This window comes from Myotis daubentonii, chromosome 6 (assembly GCF_963259705.1).
Source record: "Myotis daubentonii chromosome 6, mMyoDau2.1, whole genome shotgun sequence".
NCBI lineage: Eukaryota > Metazoa > Chordata > Mammalia > Chiroptera > Vespertilionidae > Myotis > Myotis daubentonii.
The window spans coordinates 85,087,493-85,108,022 of NC_081845.1; the positions used below are offsets into that span (position 1 = coordinate 85,087,493).

The 20,530-nt window shown below is 57.7% G+C and overlaps 1 protein-coding gene across 1 annotated transcript; it reads right to left on the minus strand.

The window, feature by feature from the left end:
* Positions 1 to 216: 216 nt before the first annotated feature.
* On the minus strand, positions 217 to 18,535 carry CAPN11 (calpain 11). Its single transcript, XM_059702251.1, has 22 exons — positions 18,310 to 18,535; positions 13,325 to 13,578; positions 12,896 to 12,965; positions 9,961 to 10,079; positions 8,873 to 9,006; positions 8,511 to 8,679; positions 6,336 to 6,419; positions 6,155 to 6,240; positions 5,856 to 5,930; positions 5,544 to 5,704; positions 5,193 to 5,362; positions 3,799 to 3,810; positions 3,294 to 3,505; positions 2,690 to 2,729; positions 2,291 to 2,356; positions 2,168 to 2,225; positions 1,994 to 2,058; positions 1,641 to 1,709; positions 1,195 to 1,273; positions 986 to 1,102; positions 486 to 544; positions 217 to 374 (listed from the first exon to the last, which is right to left on the minus strand). The coding sequence occupies exons 1-22, from the start codon at positions 18,533 to 18,535 to the stop codon at positions 348 to 350; spliced, it is 2,352 nt and encodes a 783-aa protein (XP_059558234.1). The 3' UTR covers positions 217 to 347.
* Positions 18,536 to 20,530: the final 1,995 nt, after the last annotated feature.

Sequence of the window (20,530 nt, forward strand, 5' to 3'; positions counted from 1 at the left end):
CCCTGAGCGGGAGAGAGAGGCCATGCCAGGAGGGGTGGGCAGCGGGCAGGGGTGGGCAGGACAGAAAGGAGTCCTGGGGAAGTCTCACTTAGCCTTTAATAACGGGTGCTGAGAGGGAGAGGCTGTGGGGTGAATCCAGGAGCCGGGCTGGGGAAAAACAGAAACACTGAGCTGGGCGCTGGGGGCGGAGGTGCGAGGATGGAGTAGGCATGGCCTCGGGGACCTAGCTGCCCATCCCATCAGCAGATCGCAGAGTTGAGAGTGCGAAGAGTGCCCGCCCCTCTGGGCGGTTGTTGTTGTTGTTGGTGGTGGTGGTGGTGGTAGGTAGCCAGGCTCCTGCAGCCCCTCTATCCCCACATGGTTATCTGCAGCCACTGTGGGGAGAGAAGAAGCAGGTGTGAGGGTGGAGGTGGGGCAGGACAGCTGGGGAGAGCAGAGGGCAGGGGAGCCAGGGGTGGGGGTACCGGAAGATCCCTCCCATGTACCTGGTCCAGGTCCAGATGGATATGCCCAGTTTTCTTGGGGTCCATAGTTAGAAAGTATGCTGTTGGGGGAGGGGCGAGGGGAGAGGGTTGAGCGGAGTCAGTGGCTGTATCTGAGAACCCACTCCCAACCAGGGAGGGTGCACGCAGCTGTCCCTGCCTACCCCCCAGCCCAGCAGGGGATTCATGAAGCCAGGCCCCGTTCTGAGTGATCTCCATACATTCACCAACGCATCTATCCGTACTTTCATCCTGTGAGGGCAGGGCCATTATTACTCCCATTTTATAGGCAAGGCAATGGAGGCACAAGAGAGAAAGTGACTCGCTTAAGGCCCAGAGCAGCCACGGGGGGAGCTGGGATTTGAACCCAGACTAGCTGTGCCCTGTAACGGGGAGTGGAGGGGGGCTTTGGAACAGCTTTCCGCATGTGAGTATGTGGGAGAAGGCCAGTGGTCCCGCCTGGGGTGGGGAAGGGAGGGGGAGCGGGCAGGTGCCTGACTCACTGAACATGGCCTTCAGCCTCAGGAAACAACTGATGAAGCTGTCGAAATCCATGAGCATGTCGTCATTCGCATACCTGGCCACCAGAACCTGCGTCACCTTGTTGTTCACCTTGATGCCTGGGAGAGAGAGGGGAGCAGAGGAGAGTCCGATCCTCTGTCCACTGCCTCCCTCCTCCCGGCCCCAAAGCCCCCTCCTGGCCCCTGGCCACCTGCTTTCTCAATTGCCAAGCGCATCTCGTAGGAGTTCAAGGTACCCGAGTTGTCCTCGTCACATTCTTGGAAGATGTCCTGAAAGGACCCACAGATCAGGTGGGCCGTGTGCGCGGCATGGTGGTGGCAATCATTACTCGGTGTGGTTGACTCACAGCTGCTACCCGGGACCCTCGGGGCTCCCTGCCCTGGCTCATCCCCTGAGTGCCCACGATTCCTGTCTGCTGGTGACTGCGGGGTGGATTCCAGGCCTGGCAGCGGGCTTGGCACCAACGCTTCGGCAGATCCTGGCCTGCTGAGTGTGCATGTGTGTCCATGCATGAGCGTGTGTGCATGTGTGTGTCTAGTCAGAAGCTCCCCTTCTCGCTTCATCATTATCAGTCCCCATCCCTCTTGAGGCCGACCCTCTCTCACCCCCATGAGGTGCCCCCTCCATGCCCGTTACCGTCCATTTCTTGATTTTTCTCCACAGGATCTGGAACTCCGGAAGCCCTAGCTTGCCAGAGCCATCTTTCTGGGGGGTGGTCAAGGATATCTGAGAAGGGAGTGGGGGGCATCCGGGGGCCAGGGAAGCGGAGGGACTCAGGGGGTAGGGGAGGCATAAGACCAGGGGAGTCCTGATGGTAACTGTGGAAAGAGCCAGAAGAGCTGGCGTCATTTGCTACCCCAGAGCCTACTCCCCATCAGGAGGGAGGGCATGGCTGGCCCGAGAGGCGGCCACATGGGGACCAGGCTGAGGGGTAGGGGGGCAGGGGCAGGAGGGCACTGGACAGGACCGCCCACCGGGCGGGGGGATACGTCCATGATGTTGATCATGCAGCGGCACACGTCCACGCCGAAGCCCTTGCACTTGAAGTTTCTGACTGTGAGGGGGGAGGGCAGGAGGGGAAGGAGTGAGTGGAGGTGTGGGGGCGCAGACAGCGGTCCGGGTGGGGCCGTGCCGTAGGGGAGGGGCGGGGCTGGCAGACTCACGTTTGGAGACCACCTTGTTGAGCAGCCTGTGGAGCGCGTACGTGCCGATCTCCAGGTCCTAGGAAGGGGGACTGTCACCCTGTGCAGCCCACTGAGCCCCAGCCCCCGGCCCTCAGCCCTCACCTCTCCTGCCACTCTCTCAAACAGATGCTTGAAGTCCGGGTCTATGTCACTCTCCGAGATGACCTCCTGGAGGAAGAGGAATGGGAAAGGAACCCAGTCCAGAAAGTTCCTTCACACCCGCCAGAGGCTTCCTCCCATCCCCCCACCCCAGAGCCCCCCTCATCTCTTTTTTTTTTTTTTAAAGATATTTTTATTGAATTCAGAGCAGAAGGGAAAGGGAGAGAGAGATAGAAGCATTCATGGTAAGAGAGAATCATTGATTGGCTGCCTCCTGAACGCCCCCCACTGGGGGTCGAGCCTGAAACCCGGGCATGTGCCCTGGCCAGGACTTGAACCGTGACTTCCTGGTTCATAGGTCAGTGCTCAACCACTGAGCCACACCGGCTGGCACCCCCTCACCTCCTGGAGTATCTCGGCACAGTTGGCTTCATCTAGTTCCCTGGGCAAGAGAGAAGGAAGCTCGGGGTTACCAGGGGTCAGGGAGACAGGGGTGTCCGTGGGGGTGGGTGGTGGGAGGGGAGCCAGTCATACATCTGAAGCAATATGGGATGGGCGTGTGGCAGCTGGGTTCCAGTTCTGCTTCTGCCACTAACTGGGACTTCCCCTCCTGTGCCTCAGTCTCCCTGACTGTAAAACAGGGACAAGGTTGGGGGGACCAGATGACTGCTCCCTGAGCTTTAATTATGTTAAAGCTCTCTCTCTCTCTCTCTCTCTCTCTCTCTCTCTCTTGGTTAATCTTAAGGATATTTTTTCATTGATCTTTAGAAAGAGTGAAAGGGAGGGAGGGAGGGAAGGGGGGCAGAGAGAGAGAGAGAGACATCAATGTGAGAGAGACACATCACTTGATTGCCCCTCCCCACTCCCAGCCCTGACGGGGGCCAGGGATCGAACCCACAACCCTTGGTTCATGAGCCAGTGCCCTAACCATTGAGCGGCACCGGCCAGGGCAGCTATCTCACACTCTGGAGCAGGCGGCCTTGGAGCAGCAAGGCGGGCCCCTCACCAGGACTCGCTGTGCTTCTCCGTGAAGACCCGGAGCAGGAAGTCGGCGTCCTTGTGCTGCTCGAAGGTGGAGGGGATGATGATGTATTCCCCGGGCGGCAGCTGGAGGTGGCTGCTCACCTCCCGCGAGGTGGTGAAGATCTCCGAGAAGCCATGGTCCGGGTACTTCAGGAAGAACTCCTTCTTCAGGTGAATATCCTGGGTGTCCTGCAACTATATGTGCCCTGGAGGTGGGTACCGGGCTGGCCTGGGAGGGCTGGGGGAGAGGGGCCTCCAAGGAGAAGCCTGGCTGGGCAGGGTTTCGGGGAGACATCCCCACCGACTGACCGGTTCTGGACACCACCCACCTGGTAGTGACCCTGGTGTGACCTCTTTTTCCCTGGCTTCCACCCAGGGCGTGAGGGGGCTGGAATCCTAACCCAGTGGCCCCCAGAGCCCTTTGCCAAACTCCACCCTTGGCCCATCCACACGCGTCCTGGCCAGGATCAAGCCCACGTCTTCTGTACCTCCTTTGGCACCTGGGAAGGGAAGAGAGAGGAGGGTCAGGTCCCCAGGATGGTGAAGGGGCTCCAGCCTGTGGAAGCCATGTGAGAGGTGTGCATAGTGTGTGTGTGTGTGTGTGTGTGTGTGTGTGTGTGAGCGTGCACACAGGGTGTGTTAAGGACACCGGGGACTGGTGATGAGGTGAGGCATGGGCTCTGTTAAAAGTCCTAGCCTTTATAGTCACTCAGCTTCGGCCAGCAGAGTACAGTTCACACAGTTTGCCAAGGGGAGAGTTTTACCACTGCAGGTTGAGGACAGAATACAGCCCCCAAGAGGTGAGGTGACGTGCCCAGTGCACACTGCTGAGACTTGGAAGAGCTGGGGTGAAAGTCTAGAGCAGTGGTTCTCAACCTTCCTAGTGCCCCGACCCTTTAATACAGTTCCTCATGTTGTGGTGACCCCCATTGTTACAAATTGAACATAATTAAAGCATAGTGTGTTTTCCGATGGTCTTAGGCGACCCCTGTGACAGGGTCGTTCGACCCCCAAAGGGGTCGCGACCCACAGGTTGAGAACCGCTGCTCAGAGAGCATTTTCTTCACCACGAGCAGCTCCCGCTGTCCTGCAGCTGGTGGTGCGGGCCATGACACTGAGCATGGCACACCGATATGTTTGCGAAAAGGTGAGATAAACCAAGACAAGCAGGCTGCTCTCCAGCAGGGATGGCCAGGACTTCGCCATGCTGATGGCGCTGTAGCCTGGCGGTGGGCGGGGAACAGCCGTTCCCCTGGAGGACCGCCCCTCACCTTGGGAATGCCTTCCTACAGGTGTGTCTGTTAACCTGACAGACTCAGCCTAGAGGACGACCTGGCTCGTGTCCTGTTTCCGTCGCGGTTGAGCCGCCGGAGGCTGGACTGGGGCCTGGCAGACTCGGTGAATACGTGAGTGAACAAATAATGGCCGTTTCTAGGATTTTGCAAAGCGTGGTTCGGGAGACACTTGTCAGGGATTTCTCTTGGTCGCTGGAGTCAGTGCTCCTGCTGGGGCACCTGGGGGAGGCTTGGGGGGCTGGTGCCGACGTCTCCAAGTGTCTGGGAACCGGGACACAGGTTCTGCGGCTGCTGCGTGGAGGTGTGAGCTGGGGCAAGTGGCCTCACTTCTCTGGCCGTCGTAGTTTCCTTCCTCTTCATAAAAGGCGCTACTATTCACAAGGGCCTTCGGAAGGACGCCTGGCACAAAGGAAGCGCTACCTCAGTGTGTGATAAAATAATCTGTCAGAAGGAAACAGCTGGCCCCGCCTCAAAACACAATGCCCGACTCCAGACAGAGGCAGGGCTGCGGAGCCTGTGGGGGAGGGGCCCTCCCGGGTGAGGCCCGGGGAGGGAACAGAGTGGCTGGGGGCCTGCTGGGTGCCCACCTTGTAGAGGACGAAGCCGATGGTGAGCAGCTGGGCGCCCTGGGGCCGCGCCTGCCGCCAGTTCTTCTGCATCAGGGCGACCAGGCAGGTGCAGATGACTTCATCCTCCTCTAGGTCGTCGTCCTCCTTGAGGAGAGAGATCCTAAACTGGGGGTTGGTCCAGAATGTGTCTGTGGAGAAAGCAGATCAGGATGGCTCTGCCCTTCCCAGGGTGCCCTGGCTTCCCAGCCACACGCCTGCCTCCTCAACAGGTCTGACGGGGCCCCTGACCTCGTGGTGGACCCTGACCCCTGGGCCCCAGGCGGGGCTGTGTGGTGAGTCGGTGGCTCCTCCCGGGCCCCCTGCACCCACCGATGTGGTTCCTGCAGCCCCCCGCCGTGCTGCCCCGCCGCCAGCTGCCCTCGTAGAAGGTGGTGTGCCAACAGCTCTTGTAGTCCCCCAAGAGCGCGTCGGGCATCAGGCTGCAGATCTCCAGGGAAGTGAAATTGCTCATGAAGTCTTGGTAGGACATCCTGTGGTGGAGGGGTGGATGCAAGAGCCCATCATCGGCGCACCCACACCCATGGGACCCCTCTTCCCAGGACCCCCACATCCACCACCCAGTGGGAGCTGGGGAGGAAGTGGGGGACTCGGGGGAGGAAAAGCCCTTCAGGCTGCACTGACCAGAACTCCCCATCCTCCATCTTGTGCAGCAGCTGCTTCCGAGTGTCTGGGGACACCTCTTCCCACTCCTTGGCACTGGAGCAGGGACAGGCAGTGAGGGGGGCAGGAGGTACCTCCTTTTCTCCCAGACATGCCCCCGCCCCTGAGTGCCTGCCTACTGGGGTCCTGAGCTACATGGAGAATCTAGAGGGGAGGGGTGCACCTGAGTGCGCCCGTGGGTCCCTCTGTGGCATGGCCTTGCTCATGGGCCTGCTGTGTGCTCTGCCCCTTACCGGAGGGCACTGGTCCGGGGCACCTACTTGTCACTCCAGGCTCCATTCCACTCCATTCGGCCCCAGGGATTCCGGATCCGAATGAGGGTTTCCCTATTGCCGCGATAGGAGACCTGGGTCGGGGAGTGGGTCAAGATCAGGGGCATGGGGGCAGGAGGAAGTTGCCTCCTCACGTGCCCCCCAGGTAAGGTGCAGTGGTCGGACTCACATCCCGGAGGCCGGTCACTGAGTAGGCATGTCCTCTCACCAGCATCCTCTGGGTTACGGATTCCAGCTGGCTCTCGCTGGTGATCTGCGGAACAGAGGGGAAGGAAAGGGATTCAGGATCCGGGCAGAGGGATTGGGGGGCTGAAGACAGGAGTCCTTGAAGGTTATACTTTGCATTTCCAAAGAACTGAAGATGCAGCTGTAAGACAGAACACAGAGAGATCTCATGCGCCCGCAGCCAGTTTCCCCTGCTTGGAACCTCTCACAGAGCTACTGCTCAATGTCAAAGCCAGGATGCTGGTGTGGCTGCAATTGACCACTTTTATACAGACTCCCTCGTTTTTACTAGTCCTCATGTGTGTTCTAAATAGTTGTATCACACGTGTAGTTTCGTGTATCCACCACCAGTGGTGATAGATCTCTGTCCCCCAAACACCTCTCTTGTCCTCTATGACCTCTTCTTGCTACCCTCCTCCCTAACCTCTGACAACTGCTAATCCAGTGGTTCTCAACCTTCCCAATGCCGCGGCCCTTTAATACAGTTCCTCATGTTGTGGTGACCCCCAACCATAAAATTATTTTCGTTGCTACTTCATAACTGTAATGTTGTTACTCTTATGATTTGTAATGTAAATATCTGATATGCAGGATGTATTTTCATTGTTACAAATTGAATATAATTAAAGCCTAGTGATTAATCACAAAAACAATATGTAATTATATATGTGTTTTCCAATGGTCTTAGGCGACCCCTGTGAAAGGGTCGTTCGACCGCTAAAGGGGTGGCGACCCACAGGTTGAGAACCACTGCTCTAATCTGTTCTCCATTTTCATTTGTCATTTCAAGACTGTCATATAAATAGAATCATACAGCATGGAACCTTTTGGGATTGTTTTTTTAAAATATATTTTTATTGATTTCAGAAAGGAAGAGCGAGATAGAAACATCAATGATGAGAAAGAATCATGGATTAGCCTGACCGGCGTAGCTCAGTGGTTAAGCTTCTACCTATGAACCAGGAGGTCATGGTTCGATTCCAGGTCAGGGCACGTGCCCAGGTTGCAGGCTCAATCCCCAGTGTGGGGTGTGCAGGAGGCAGCCAATCAATGATTCTCTCTCATCATTGATGTTTCTATCTCGGTCTCCCTCCCCCTTCCTCTCTGAAATCAATAAAAAAAATATTTTAAAAAAATAGAATCATGGATCGGCTGCCTCCCGGCATTGGGGACCGAGCCCGCAGCCCAGGCATGTGTCCTGACCAGGAATCAAACCCTGACATTCTGGTTCATAGGTCGGTGCTTAACCATTGAGCCATGCCTGCCAGGCAGATTTTTTTTTTTTAATTCAACATAACTCCTTTGAGATTTGCCTAAGTTGTTCACATGCCAATAGTTCATTTTTTAAAATCCTCACCTGAGGATATCTTTTTGTTTTGTTTTTTTTTTAGAGGGAGAAGAAGGGAGAGAAACATCAATGTGAGAGGAACATTGATAGGTTGCCTCTCCCGTGCACCCTGACCAGGGATTGAACCTGAAACCTAGGTATGTGTCCTGACCAGGAATCGAACTTACAACCTTTTGGTACATGGGACGATGCTCCAACCAACTGAGCCACCTGGCCGGGGCTAGTTCATTGTTTCTTTTTATTGCTGAGTAGTGTGCTCCATGGTATGTGCGCCACTGATTAACTATCCACCTTCGAAGGACATCCAGGTTGTTTCCAGTGTCTGGCTATTATAAATAAAGTTTCTATACACATTTGTGATCAGGCTTTTGTGTGAACATGTCTTTACTTCTCCGGGGTAAATGCACAAGAAGGCAATCGCCGAGTCATACGGTAGCACTCCAGGTGCGTTTGTCCAGCTGAGCAAGTGTTGGGTGAGTAGCCATTGCATACCAAGTGCCATCCTAGGGCCCAGGATCAGGCAGAGAATGGGACCGAGAAGTCAGTGCCTTCATGGAAGGTGAAAACTGACTGCAGAAGAGACTAGGCTGTGAATAAATACACAGAGAAGAATTGTGTGTTGTGATTTCAATGGGGGCCGGGGCGGCTACTGGATTGGGAGGCAGGAGGGCTCACCCGAGGAAGGGGCACTTGAGCTGAAGTGTGCGCGCGAAGGTGCCAGCTGTGCGGTACCTGGGGGAAGGTCGTGAGGCAGGACCACGCATGACTTACTTCGATGGAGCAGCCCATGAGGGAAGAGCGGTCTGTGGCCTTCCTCAGCATCCTCAGCAGGTTCTTCGGGGGCTGCTGCAGCTCGAAGCTGTGGGTCACGCCCCCCGTGAAGTCCTCAAAGCCCTCCATCGTGTTGCCCCCCGCCAGGGCCTCGTAGGACCCGCTCAGCCTGTGGGCACAGCGAGGGCGCCGTGGGCTCCGGGATAGAGCTGCGAGCTTGGACACCAGGGGGTAAGGCGAGGGGAGGGAAGGACGCCCTGCCACCCCTCTCTCTGCCTTTCCCCTTGATTCCAGCTGCCCCATCGCTGCCAGCGGGCGGGCAGGTTTGGAGCAAGCCCAGTTCCTGGGCTCAGGGCACTCACTTGGCGTAGGCCTTCTCCAAGAGGGCACTCCAGAACTCAGCGCGCTCGCCCGAGTGCACAAACAACAGCTTGCCGTTCTTTGTGGGTAGCCGGTCATCCACCACCACGTTGACCCACTGCCCAAACTGCCAAATCTGTGGGCAGCAAGGTGGGCCTCAGGGGGCCATGAGGCATCTGGCTTCTGCCTGCCACCCCCTTCCGCTAAGCACAAGCACACACACACACACACACACACACACACTCACGCACGCACGCACACACACACACACACACACACACGCACACACACGCACACACACACTCTTTCTCTCTCACACACACACACACACACACGCACGCACACACACACGCACACACGCACACACGCACACACTTGCATGGGAACTCTGTTACACCAGCGCCTCCTGGTGGGCAGATTCAGTGGCACGCCAGTGTCAAAGATGTGACTCCCCAGAATGGCTGACGAGAGACTGAAAGAGGATGAGAAGCCTGAATTTCACCACCAGCCTCATCTGCAGGTCCTGCCATGGCCTCCTGGGGTACCCTGGCTGGACTTTTGACCTTGGCTGGACTTTAGGATTCCTGAGGTCTTAAGTCTTAAAAATTCTGTGATTCTCAGATATGTTTTTATGGCATGGTGAATTTATCCACATGTTGCTAAATTTGAAGAGCAATTGTGATGAGACTCCCAATATCATACATACACACATATATGTATATGTATGTGTGTGTATGAGGGGGAGAGAGAGAGAGAGAGAGAGAGAGAGAGAGAGAGAGAGAGAGAGAGAGAGAGAGACATCGATGTGAGAAACGTCAATAGGCTGCCTTCTGCACATGCCTGGAACTGGGGTCAGGATTTGAACCCGAAACCTAGTATAAACCCTGACTGGGATCAAACTCTTGACCTTTCGGTGAATGGAACAATGCTCCACACTGGCCGAGGCATAAATGTCATTTTTCAAAAAGAGAAGAAAAAAGGTAAACTTCAAAGCACATAGTCATTCTTTCCCTCCCTCCCTCCATACTTCCCCGCCACACACACACACCCGCCCCCCACAAAGCCTCTCTGACTTCCCATTGCCCTTCACCTGAAAATGGAAGATGCCAGCATAGTTTTTCTTGAAGCTCTGCCCCTTGGGCACCACGCGGTACAGCAGCTTGGGGCACGTGGTGAGGGAGCCGATGGCAGCCAGCAGCCAGCAGTCCCCTGCAAAGGCAGGCAGGGGCTCCCCCTGAGCGCTCCCACAGTGTGGGGGTCCAAATCCGACCACTGAGGAGCAGGAGCTGGCTCTGTGGCCCCTCTCTAGCCGGCCCTCCCACTGAGGAAGCTAATGGGGGGCGGGGAGCAGGGCAGGAGGGACAGCCTTTGCGGTGCGGGTGCAGTAAGCTTCTCCCCCGTTTCTTTTAGGTGAGGGATTTACCAACGAGAGCCGCGGATTTACCAATGAGAGCCGCGTGCTTCTGTTTTGGGATCTGGGGAGGAGGCATTTTTGGCCTCGGTGTAGCTCCTCCCTCTGGGACCTGCCTCCTTTGGGAGAGAGCCAATCATCTCCCAGGGCCCCCACCTCTACCCCATGGTTACACTGGTGCAGCCAAGACATCTCTCCCTGATGTCACCCACGTAATATTGGAGACCCAAGGGGCTCAGCCTGTACCCCAGGTCTCTGGGGCCAGGTGTTGGGCAGTGTGCCCGGGCTGAGGCCATCCATTGCCATCTGTCCCCTGGGATCTCAGACCCCGTGGTGGGGCTGGGGGGCAGGTGGTGCCATGTGGTGAGTACCCTGGGCCAGGTGGAGGCTGAGGGCCCTGGGCCAGCGTCTGGGATGACCCACGGCCTCCAGGCTGCGAGGTGCCCGGGAGGGAGGCAGAGGGTGGGGAAGGGAGGTTAAGGACACATCAATCCTCCGTTGCCAAAAGGGCACCCAGGGAGGAGCCAGTTTTCTTCTCCAGTAGCCCGGGGCTGCTCCAGCGCATGGGGCCCGAGGTCTCCTTGGCCTCTGCCCTGCCCACACCCCGCTCTTCCCACAGCCACAGGTCGGAGGGAACCCGCCCGGGCCTTCTCCCTGAAGATGCCAGGAGGCGTTTGGAGGAAACCATGGAATAGGACCAGGTTTAGGGAGGACAGTCTCCCTCGGGACTGTGCACGGGAGCCTGTGGGAGAGGGGCCAGGGGCCACGCTCTGCACCCGAGAGGCCAACGGGGAAGCCCTGACACCTGCCCCGGCTCCAAGACAGGGCTCTCCGCCCCCAGGAGGCGGGGCCTCCTCCCTCCCCTTCAGTGTGGGCGGGACTTCGTGCTGTGTGTGAGTGTGAGTGTGTGTGTGTGTGTGTGAGTGTGTGTGAGTGTGTGTGTGCGTGAGTGTGTGTATGTGAGTATGTGCGTGAGTGTGTGTATGTGTGTGCGTGAGTGTGTATGTGTGTACATGTATGTGTGTTGTGTGTATGTGTATATATGTTCTATGTGTACGTGTGTATATGTGTTGTATGTGTATGTGCATGTGTGCTGTATGTTGTATGTGTGTTGTGTGTAGTGCGTGTGTGTACGTTGTGTGTTGTGCGTGTGCGTGTTGTATGTGTGTTGTGTGTGCGTTGTGTGTATGTGTGTTGTGCGTGTATGTGTGTTGTGCATGTATGTGTGCATCGTGTGTATGTGTTGTGTGTGTTGTGTGTGCAAGTGTGTGTATGTGTGTGCGTGTGTGTATGTGCATGTGTGTATGTGGGGGTGTGTATGTGGGGGTGTGTGTTGTGTGTATGTGTATGTGTGTTGTGCATGTGTGTATGTGTGAGTATGCATGTGTTGTGTGTATGTGTATATATGTGTTGTATGTGTATGTGCGTATATGTGTTGTGTGTGACTGTGTATGCATGCGTATATATGTGTTGTATGTGTGTTGCGTGTATGTGTTGTGCGTGTGTTGCATGTGTATGTGTGTTGTGTGTGTTGTGTGTGTTTTGTGTATGTGTGTTGTGTGTGTTGTGTGTATGTGTGTTGTGCGTGTGTTGTGTGTGTATGTGTGCATTGTGTGTATGTGTGCGTTGTGTATGTGTGTTGTGTGTGTGTTGTGCATGTGAGTGTGCGTGCGAGTGTGTGTTGTGCATGTGTGTATGTGTGCGTGCGAGTGTATGTGTGTTGTGTGTGTGTTGTGCGTGTGAGTGTGCATGCAAGTGTGTGTGTGTTGTGCATGTTTGTATGTGTGTTGTGTGTGTATGTGTGTGTGTGTGTGTGCGCGTGTGTTCTCCTGGGAATAGGTGGTAAGACATCACAGCTCCCCCCTTGTCTCTCTCGGATCACTCACACCGGGGAAGCTGGCTACCATCGTGGACGCGGATCCGCCAGCCCCGTCCAACCTTCAGGCGACCGCACCCCCGACTGGCGTGCTGACCGCAGCAGCTTCCCCGAGGGCCCCGCGCCCCCCCCCCCCCCCGCCGCCCAGCGGTGCTGCTTCCGAGCTCCTGCCCCACAGAGACTTCAGGTGACAGCACGTCTGTGGCTGTAAGTCACTGAGCCTGAGGTGGTTCATTGTGTTGTGGCCAATAGCGAATATAACCCCCCCCAGCCTACCCCCTGACCCAGAGGGCAAGGGGGAGGGCGGGACCCAGGTGAGGGGGCAGCAGGAAGACCCCCTGGCACCCTCACTGCCATCTCCTCAGAAGGGGGTGACAGGGAAACGGAAGGTGTTGTCTGAACCTAAGGGCTCCCAGTTCCCCCTCCTCGAAAGACACTTTGGGCCCAGCCAGCATGGCCCAGTGCCTGAGCGTTGACCTATGAACCAGGAGGTCACGGTTCGATTCCCAGTCAGACACACGCCTGGGTTGTGGGCTCAATCCCCAGTAGGGGGCATGCAGGAGGCAGCCAATCCACGATTCTCTCTCATCACTGATGTTTCTCTCCCTCTCCCTTCCTCTCCGAAATCAATAAAAATATATATATTTTTAAAAAGACACTTTGGCACCCCCCACCTCCACGCTCCTCCCCAATTCATCCCGCCTCCAGGGGAGTCCAGCCTCCCTGCACCCCACTCACCCAGCACCCCCTGGCAGATGTCCGTGGGGCTGACCCCGTTCATAATGAAGTGAGGGTTGCTTGTGATTTCCTGCAGTGAAGGCATAAAGGTGTCAGGGAGCCCAGGACACCCCCTCCCTCCTCCCGCCCAACGACGTTCCTGGGGAAGGGTCCCCCCCTCCAAGCTCTAGGGGGCAACGTGGGTAGGGGCCGGGAGGGACAGGACCCGCTCGGCACAGTTGTAGGTTGCGATAGTGAAGGTTGGCGAGGACTTCCCCGGGGGTTGCTGAGAGGTTAGGCACGTGCAGAACTGTCCCCGGCCCTGATGGAGGTGGGGCCTCGTGCCAGGGCCAGCAGAGGGCTGAGGGGGCTGGAGAGGATCAGAGGGACAGGGCATCACCGTGCTCCACACCCCCCCCTAGGCGCCCGTGCTCCCCCCCCAGTGCCCACACTGGGCCGCCGCCAGCTGATGTTCTGCACTTTTCTGGAGTTGGGGCCCAGGTCCTTGAAGCCCAGAGAAGTGGGTTCGGCAGGAAAGGCGGGGTCCTTGAACAGTTCCCCCTTCCTCAGACAGAGCTCCCGCAGGTCCTCAAAGCTCTGGTTTCTGTAGTTGTGGGCGTTGTTGTGTTGGCCCACGCCCTTGGCCTTGAGTCTGTTGTGGCTGATGTGCGCCGCCATCCCCTTATTGATGAACTCCGAATCCACTTGATCATGAAAAGACAAATAACCCCGTTAAAAACACGGACACAAGATCTCCACAGGTATTCTTCGGAAGAAGGTATGTAAATGGCCAATAACCACATGAGAACGATGCTCAGCCTCTTTCGTCACCAGACAGCTGCACATCAATGACAGACCACCTCACACCCACCAGGATGGCTGTAAACCAAGGCTGACAATGACAAGGGTTGGCCAGGAGGTGGAGACACTGGGGCCCTCGAACACTGCGGGCGGGAAGGCGAATGGTGCTGCCACTTCGGGAAAACAGTCTGGAGCAGCGGTTCTCAGCCTGTGGGTCGCGGCCCCTTGGGCGGTCGAACGGCCCTTTCACAGGGGTCGCCTAAGACCATCCTGCAGATCAGATATTGACATGACGATTCATCACAGTAGCCACATGACAGTGATGAAGTAGCAACGGAAATAATGTTATGGTTGGGTCACAACATGAGGAACCGTATTTAAAGGGCCAGGAGGTTGAGAACCACTGGTCTGGAGGCTCCCCAGGCAGTCAAACAGAGAATCACCACAGGACCCAGCAATTTCACCCCCAGCTATATACACCCACGAGAAATAAGAACACATGTCCACTCAAAACCCTGTACACAGATGTTCCCAGCAGCAATATTTACAATAGCCAAAAAGCAGAGGGGGGAAACCCCAAATGCCCACCAGCTGATGTGTGGAATACACCTACAATGGAATATTTTTCAACATTTACTTGGCAACAAAAATAAATGAAGCATTGACACGTGCTACAGCATGGATGAACCTTGAAACCATGATGCTCAGTGAAGAAAGCATTCGCAAAGATCGCACATTGTACGATTCCAACAATATAAAGTGCCCCGAATAGGCCAAACTATATAGGAAGAAGATGAGGGGTTCCTGAGGACTTAGGGGGATGGAGGGGTTGGGGGTTGATGGCTAAAGGGTACAGGCTTCTTCTTTGGGGGGCGGGGAGAATGAAAATGTTCTACAATTGATTGTGGTGATGGTGGTACAAAAATGTACGAAAACCGTTACATTCGTGAGCTGTATGGCATGTGAATCATATTTCAATAAAGCTGTTGAAAACATGATCCCCAGCCCTGGCCGGTGTGGCTCAGTTGGTTGGGCATCGCCCTGGGCACTGAAAGCACAGGCCCAGGTTGGGGGCTCGATCCCCAGTAGGGGGCGTGCAGGAGACAGCCAATGGATGTTTCACTCTCAGACATCCATCTCTCTCTCTCTCTCTCTCTCTCTCTCTCCCCCTCTCCCTCTCCCTCTCCCTCTCCCTTCCTCTCTAAAAAAAATCAATGAGAGTGTTTTTTAAAAATGATCCCAGAGCTTGCAGCAGACACTGCCTATTGAGGAGCGTGGAGACAATGGAGGGCAGAGGGCAGGAGGGCAGAGGGCAGGGGCTGCTCCCCGGGAGGGGGAGTCCAGGCGGGCGGTGGTGCTGAGCCTCTGACGGGAAAGGTCAGGCTGGCGGCTGGGGCCCGGGACACCTGCCCACACGGCCTCCCGCAGAGGGACCACACGCTGCTGCGTCCCTTCCCGAGGACGAGGACGGCCTCCCACCCACACGCCGGGGACTGACTCCCGCTGTCACCAGCAGTGGACCCCGGACAAGAGCCGGGAGGGGGAGGGAGGGGGGGAGGCCACATTGCCGAGATCACTCTGGATCTCCAGTCCTACCCTGCTGGCCCCCGGGGGGGTCCTTCCTCTGGAATAAGGAGGAGCTTAGGGGGAGGGGAGGAAGGAGGAGGTCTAAACTAAACAGAGCCCAGCTGGGGCCAGCGTCTGCGAGAAACCTGAATGAGGAAAAGGAGGGGGACAGCTACAGAGAGGGCTGTCCAGAGGGGAGCCTGAGCCCCCCGAGGACTCGGGTCTCAGGGGCCAGAGCCGGGGTCTCCCCTATTCTCCCTCCCTCGAGCTGACCCCCAAGAAGAGCGGGAACAGCAGAGCTAAGGGTCCTGAGCACCTGTTCTGTGCCCCGCACACGGCCCTGAGGTAGGGCCCTGCAGACCTCCGCTGACCAGAAGGGGAGGCAGGAGCCCAGAGGTCAAGTCGCCTGCCCAAGGTCACGGAAGGAAGGCTGGGCCTGGGACTAGGCCCTGACCTTTGCCCTTCCCCCGCCTCCTGGAGGTGCCTGTCCTCAGCGGGGAGGCCTGTGGAGCCACAGCCACCTTCCTCAGCTCGGGGGCTCGCGGGCCATTTGTGGCTGATCTGATGCCCCCTTCCTCTTCCCACCCAGCAACCCATTCTCCCACCCACGTCAGCGTCCCCTTGGGACTTCCCCGGTCCAGTAATGACCCCTGTCGTCTCCTCTTGTTGGCCTGACAGGCCCAAACCTTCGGGCACGGGCCGCCTAGGTCCAGCTGCGTCGGATGGTTCCCAGCTCCGTGCCTCTCCCAGAGCCGGTGCCCAGTAAGTGGTGGGACCTGCAGAGCCCGACCCAGCACTGCCCACAGGCCAGGCCTGGGCATCGGTGAGGGCAGTGAACGGAGGTCCTGCCGCAGCCCAAGGCCTCGCTGGGGTCCCTGGGGGGTACCTGGGGCCTGGAGGCTCCGGGGACCCACTAAGGAAAGCTTCTTGGCTGTAAGGATTAGGGTGGGTTTGCTGAAGAAAGACTTGGGGTCCTGTCCTTGGCTCCGGAATCCACAGAGCCTGTGGCTTTGGCGGCAAGATATTAGGAATCCTCCCTCAGAAAAGTAACTAGCCTGTATCACAGTAAGAGTTAATGGTCTCTGAGGACTCGGCACAGGCGTGGCACGGTTAAAACGTGTTACACGCATGAACTCATCCAGTCCTCACGACACCCTTTTGGCTAGGTTTACTATTGTCTCCCCGCTACAGAGGGAGAAACCGAGGCACAGAGCGGTCGAGGCCACACACCTGGTGGGCAGCAGAGGCAGGGCCGCACCTGGGCGGGCGGGTCCGTGCTCCCACCCAGCACACCTGCTGCTCTCCTGGGAAGGAGCCTGTGGAGGAGCAGGTGCTGTGCTGGAGAGGGCGGAGGCCCATCCCTTCCTCCATCTCACTCCAGCCTCTGGCCTGGCCCTCAGCTGTGGGGGCGACAGAGATGGAGGAGGTGCTGGAAAAGGGGCTGGGCGGCAGCTGATTCCGCTTGAGCAGAGCTGTGCCCTGGGCTGCTCGGCCAGAGTGAGGAGCTGTGTGACCTTGGGCACGTAGCTTTACATCTCTGGGCCTTGGTATAAAGAGGCTACTGTACCCTTCCTTGCAGGGTGTTTCAGGGTTAAGGGATGCGACGCCCATGGAAAAGATCGGTGTTTAGTAGGTGCTCAGAGAACGCTCCTCGCCTTCTCCCCACCACCCTGGCTGGTCAACTGGTGTTGATTGAGGGCCTCCTACTAGGGTCACGTGGCTCCCTGAGCACCCTCCTTCTTGGGACTCATGGGTCATAGGAGAGCAGCACACGCACTCATCACGGTGGGGACGTCTGTGTTCGTCTGTCTCCATCACTAGGTTTGAGCGCGTCTCAGCCAGCCTTTGGGAATGTGTATTCTGTTCTGGGCCTGGAGGAGTCAGAAGTGGACAGTGCCCCACATGGACTCCGAGAAGGCCTCCCCAGGCTGTCCCTCCGCACGGTCAGCTCGCGGGCCACAGAGACAGGGAGAAGGGGCCAGGGAAAGAGGCCGCTCAGGCCGGGATCATCAGGGAGGTTCTGGGGAGTGACTGCCTCCTGTCACCTGCTCTGCGCTCACCCCCCTCCCCTGGGGTGGAGGGCACCAGGAGATCCTGGCTCTGGAAGAGTCGGGGGAGGGGCAGGGCAGAGGGCGGTGCAGCCAGGATCGGGGAGTTTTTCCTCTGGCCTTCTCTCCACCGCTCTCTTCCAGGCCGGCCCTCTGGGCTTCTCTTAGAAACGGTCCCGGAAACTCCTTCCCACTCCCTCAGACAGGGGAAACAGGGGTGTGCTGGCGTGTCTGTGGAATGTGTGTGTGTGTTTCTGTGGAGTGTGTGTGTGTGAAGTGTGTGTGTCTGTGAAGTGTGTGTGTGCCTGTGATATGTGAGTGTGTGTGTGTGAAGTGTGTGTGCCTGTGATGTGAATGTCTATGAAATGTGAATGTGTGTGTCTGTGAAGTGTGTGTGTCTGTGAAGTGTGTGTGTGTGTATCTGTGAGGTGTGTCTGTGAGATGTGTGTGTGTGAAGTGTGTGTGTGTCTGTGAGGTGTGTGTGTGTGTCTGTGAGGTGTGTGTGTGTGAAGTGTGTGTGTGTCTGTGAGGTGTGTGTGTGTGTGTGTGTGTGTGTGTGTGTTGGGGGACACGTGGCTCACTTCTCTGCTAGGAGCCAGGGGAAGGCTGTGAAGGGAGACCTGCAGGCCTTTCCCGAGGAGGGTCCAGAGACGGGTGGAGAACCCCGAGGGGACGAGAGGAGGAGCATGAAGAACCTGTTTGCTTCGTTGCCTGGCCTATCGCAGGGCTGGCAGGGCTGGAGCCTCCCAGGGCCGCCCACAGAAGTCAGGTGGGTCAGTGGGGTCAGTGGTTATCAACTGGGGACGATCATGCCCCCAGGGAATGCTGGGAATGCGTCAGGGCGTTTTCGGTTGGCATAGCTGGGGAGCGGGGTGGGGTGCTCCTGGCATCCTGTGGGCAGAGGCCACGGCTGCTGCTAACCATCCTAAGTGCCCGGGACAGCCCCGTGACCGTGATCCTGCACACATGTCAGGAGTGGCGAGGGTGGCGAACCTGGGCTAAGTGAATGGCGAAGGGCACCCACATGCCAGGCGAACTGCTCTGTGCCCGGGCTGTCCCCCGGCTGTGCAGAGGCCTCCTGGGGGCCTGGAGGACCCCGGAAGGTGCTGGTGCCAAGGGAACATCGGAGGGCAGACACGGCGATGACGGTGACGCCTCTTCCCTCATCTCCCTGGAGGCCTCCGCCCCAGTCAGCACCCAGCTCAGGAGCATTCTCACCGCCCTCACTGCAAACCTTGCTTGACATCCTGGACACCTAGTCCCCGGGGCACTCAGCCTGCTGGCAGGGAGGACTCATACACACACACACACACACACACACACGCACACACGCACACACGCACACACGCACGTACGCACACACTCCACCCCATTATCAACAAGCCTTCCCCAGAGAGGGCACGGGCCCATGCCCTGTTAGGTGGGCTAGGTGGGGGCATGGCCTGCAGACACGGACAGGGCAGGCTCTGGGAAGGACAGGCAGCCGGCGGAGCATGAGCGCCCAGGAAGCCTCTGTTCCAGCGCATGTCCTGTTTGCCCCCTCAGACTGGGCGTCATCTCAGAGAGTGGGGGCAGGGCTGTCCCCCATCAGACAGGACGGCTGAGGACCCACAGCTGGGAGGAACGAAGATGTTGACTGGATTCCCCGTTAGGGAGCTTCTGAGGAGCCAGGGCGGGGCTGAGGTCTGCTCCTGGGGCCAGGCCCAGGTGAGGGCCCGAGAGGCTGGGAGGCGGGGTCTAGGGTGTCCCTGAGGCTGGCTCCGGGGCAGGGCTGAGCCCCCACAGGCTGGGGGGCGCCCGCTGGCCACTTACCTCCCACCCACAGAACAACTCAGTTCTGCCCAGCCCTTCCTCTCCCCACTGCGGTCTGCTGTGCTCCCCGCGCTCCCCAGCCCTCACCCGCACCCCCAGCCCTGAGGCCTGGTGCCTGTGAGCCTGCTCCTGCGGCCGAGGGCCTGCTTTCCAGGCCGAGGACAGCTCTCTGTCCCCCGAGCTTTATTTCTGTCGCTGGGGCTCCCTCACGCCGGCCTTGTCCCAGGCAGCTGTCGCAGTGGTGAGCAGTCCCCCCCTCGCCCCGTCAGCCTCTCAGTGGGACCAGGAGGAAGCTCCTGTGTCTGAACCACGGCCTGTTCTCTCCCCAACTGTCTGAGGAAGAGGACCCTCAAGGGGACACAGCCCCTTTTCCGGGGGGGAGGGGGCGTGGGGGGCCGGTCTGCAGAGCACAGGCCTGGGATGTGCCCCGGATCCTACCTGGGGAGTACATCATTTTGGTGGCTAGTCTGGTACGTGACAGTTGAAGGTTCTGGGGGGAGGGGAGGAGGACCCCACCCCCGCCCAGAACGCTCCAATTGCAGTGGGTTCTTAGGTCGGTGGCTCCTTTTAACAGCTGCCTTTCCGGGCTCTCTCCTCCCCAACGCCCCCAGGGGGCGCTCTGAGGCCCTCTCCCCGCAGGGATGGGAGACTCAGCACCCACCCAGGGGGCCTCCGCCGGGTGGGCTGTCCTCACGTACAGGATGGGGCAGAAGTGGGCTTACAGTTGTTCCTAGGAAAATAATACAATAATTAACAATAATACAAAAATAAACTCTGCTTTGTGGACTCATAACTGTAAACCTACTTTTGTCCCACCCTGCTTATCCAATCAGGACAAGTTCTAGTCCGGCTCCTTCAGCCCAGGGCTTGCCCCTGACACCCCAGCCCGATTTTTTATCCTGAAACTTCCTCATTTCCAAAAGCCACTCCCTGCCTGTCCTGTGGCTCCTCTCACAGACGCCAGGTGTATAGGATGACGGGCCACCCTACCCCAGCATGACCAAACCTTAACCCATTCCTTCTGCAATGACCCTATTTCCAAATAAGGGCATGTGCAGAGGTCCTGAGGTAGGACTTCAAGGTATCTTTTTTCGGGGGACACAACTCCACCCTTGACCTCTCCAGGGCATGGTTAGCCTGCTGGCCTGGCTGTCAGGCCTCTCCCTGGGGAAGAGGGACTCTGGCAGGCAGTGCTGCCTGTGGCACAGTTTTCTAGCACAGAATGTAGGGCCATTGAGGATGGGGACTGTTGAAGTTGCCCGGTGCTCCTCGGCCCTGCCAGACGGTGCATCAGGCACAGGGCAAACGCTCAGGCAACTGAATGGAATCCCAGAGCCTTGTTCCAAGTGGACTGCAGGCAAGTGCTCTCTGCCTCCCTTTTAGGTCTCAATTTCCTCATCTATAAGAATATAAATGACTAGAGGCCCGG

What these genes read in the sequence shown, in the direction of transcription:
- CAPN11 (XM_059702251.1), bottom strand. Translation starts at nt 18,535, where the DNA reads ATGTCAAGCAAGGTTTGCAGTGAGGGCGGTGAGAATGCTCCTGAGCTG. An exon ending in TTGGAGAAGGCCTACGCCAA is followed by an intron (nt 8,680 to 8,872) that starts GTGAGTGCCCTG and finishes CTGTGCCCACAG; the next exon opens with GCTGAGCGGGTCCTACGAGG. An exon ending in GAAAAATCAAGAAATGGACG is followed by an intron (nt 1,274 to 1,640) that starts GTAACGGGCATG and finishes GGGTCCTTTCAG; the next exon opens with GACATCTTCCAAGAATGTGA.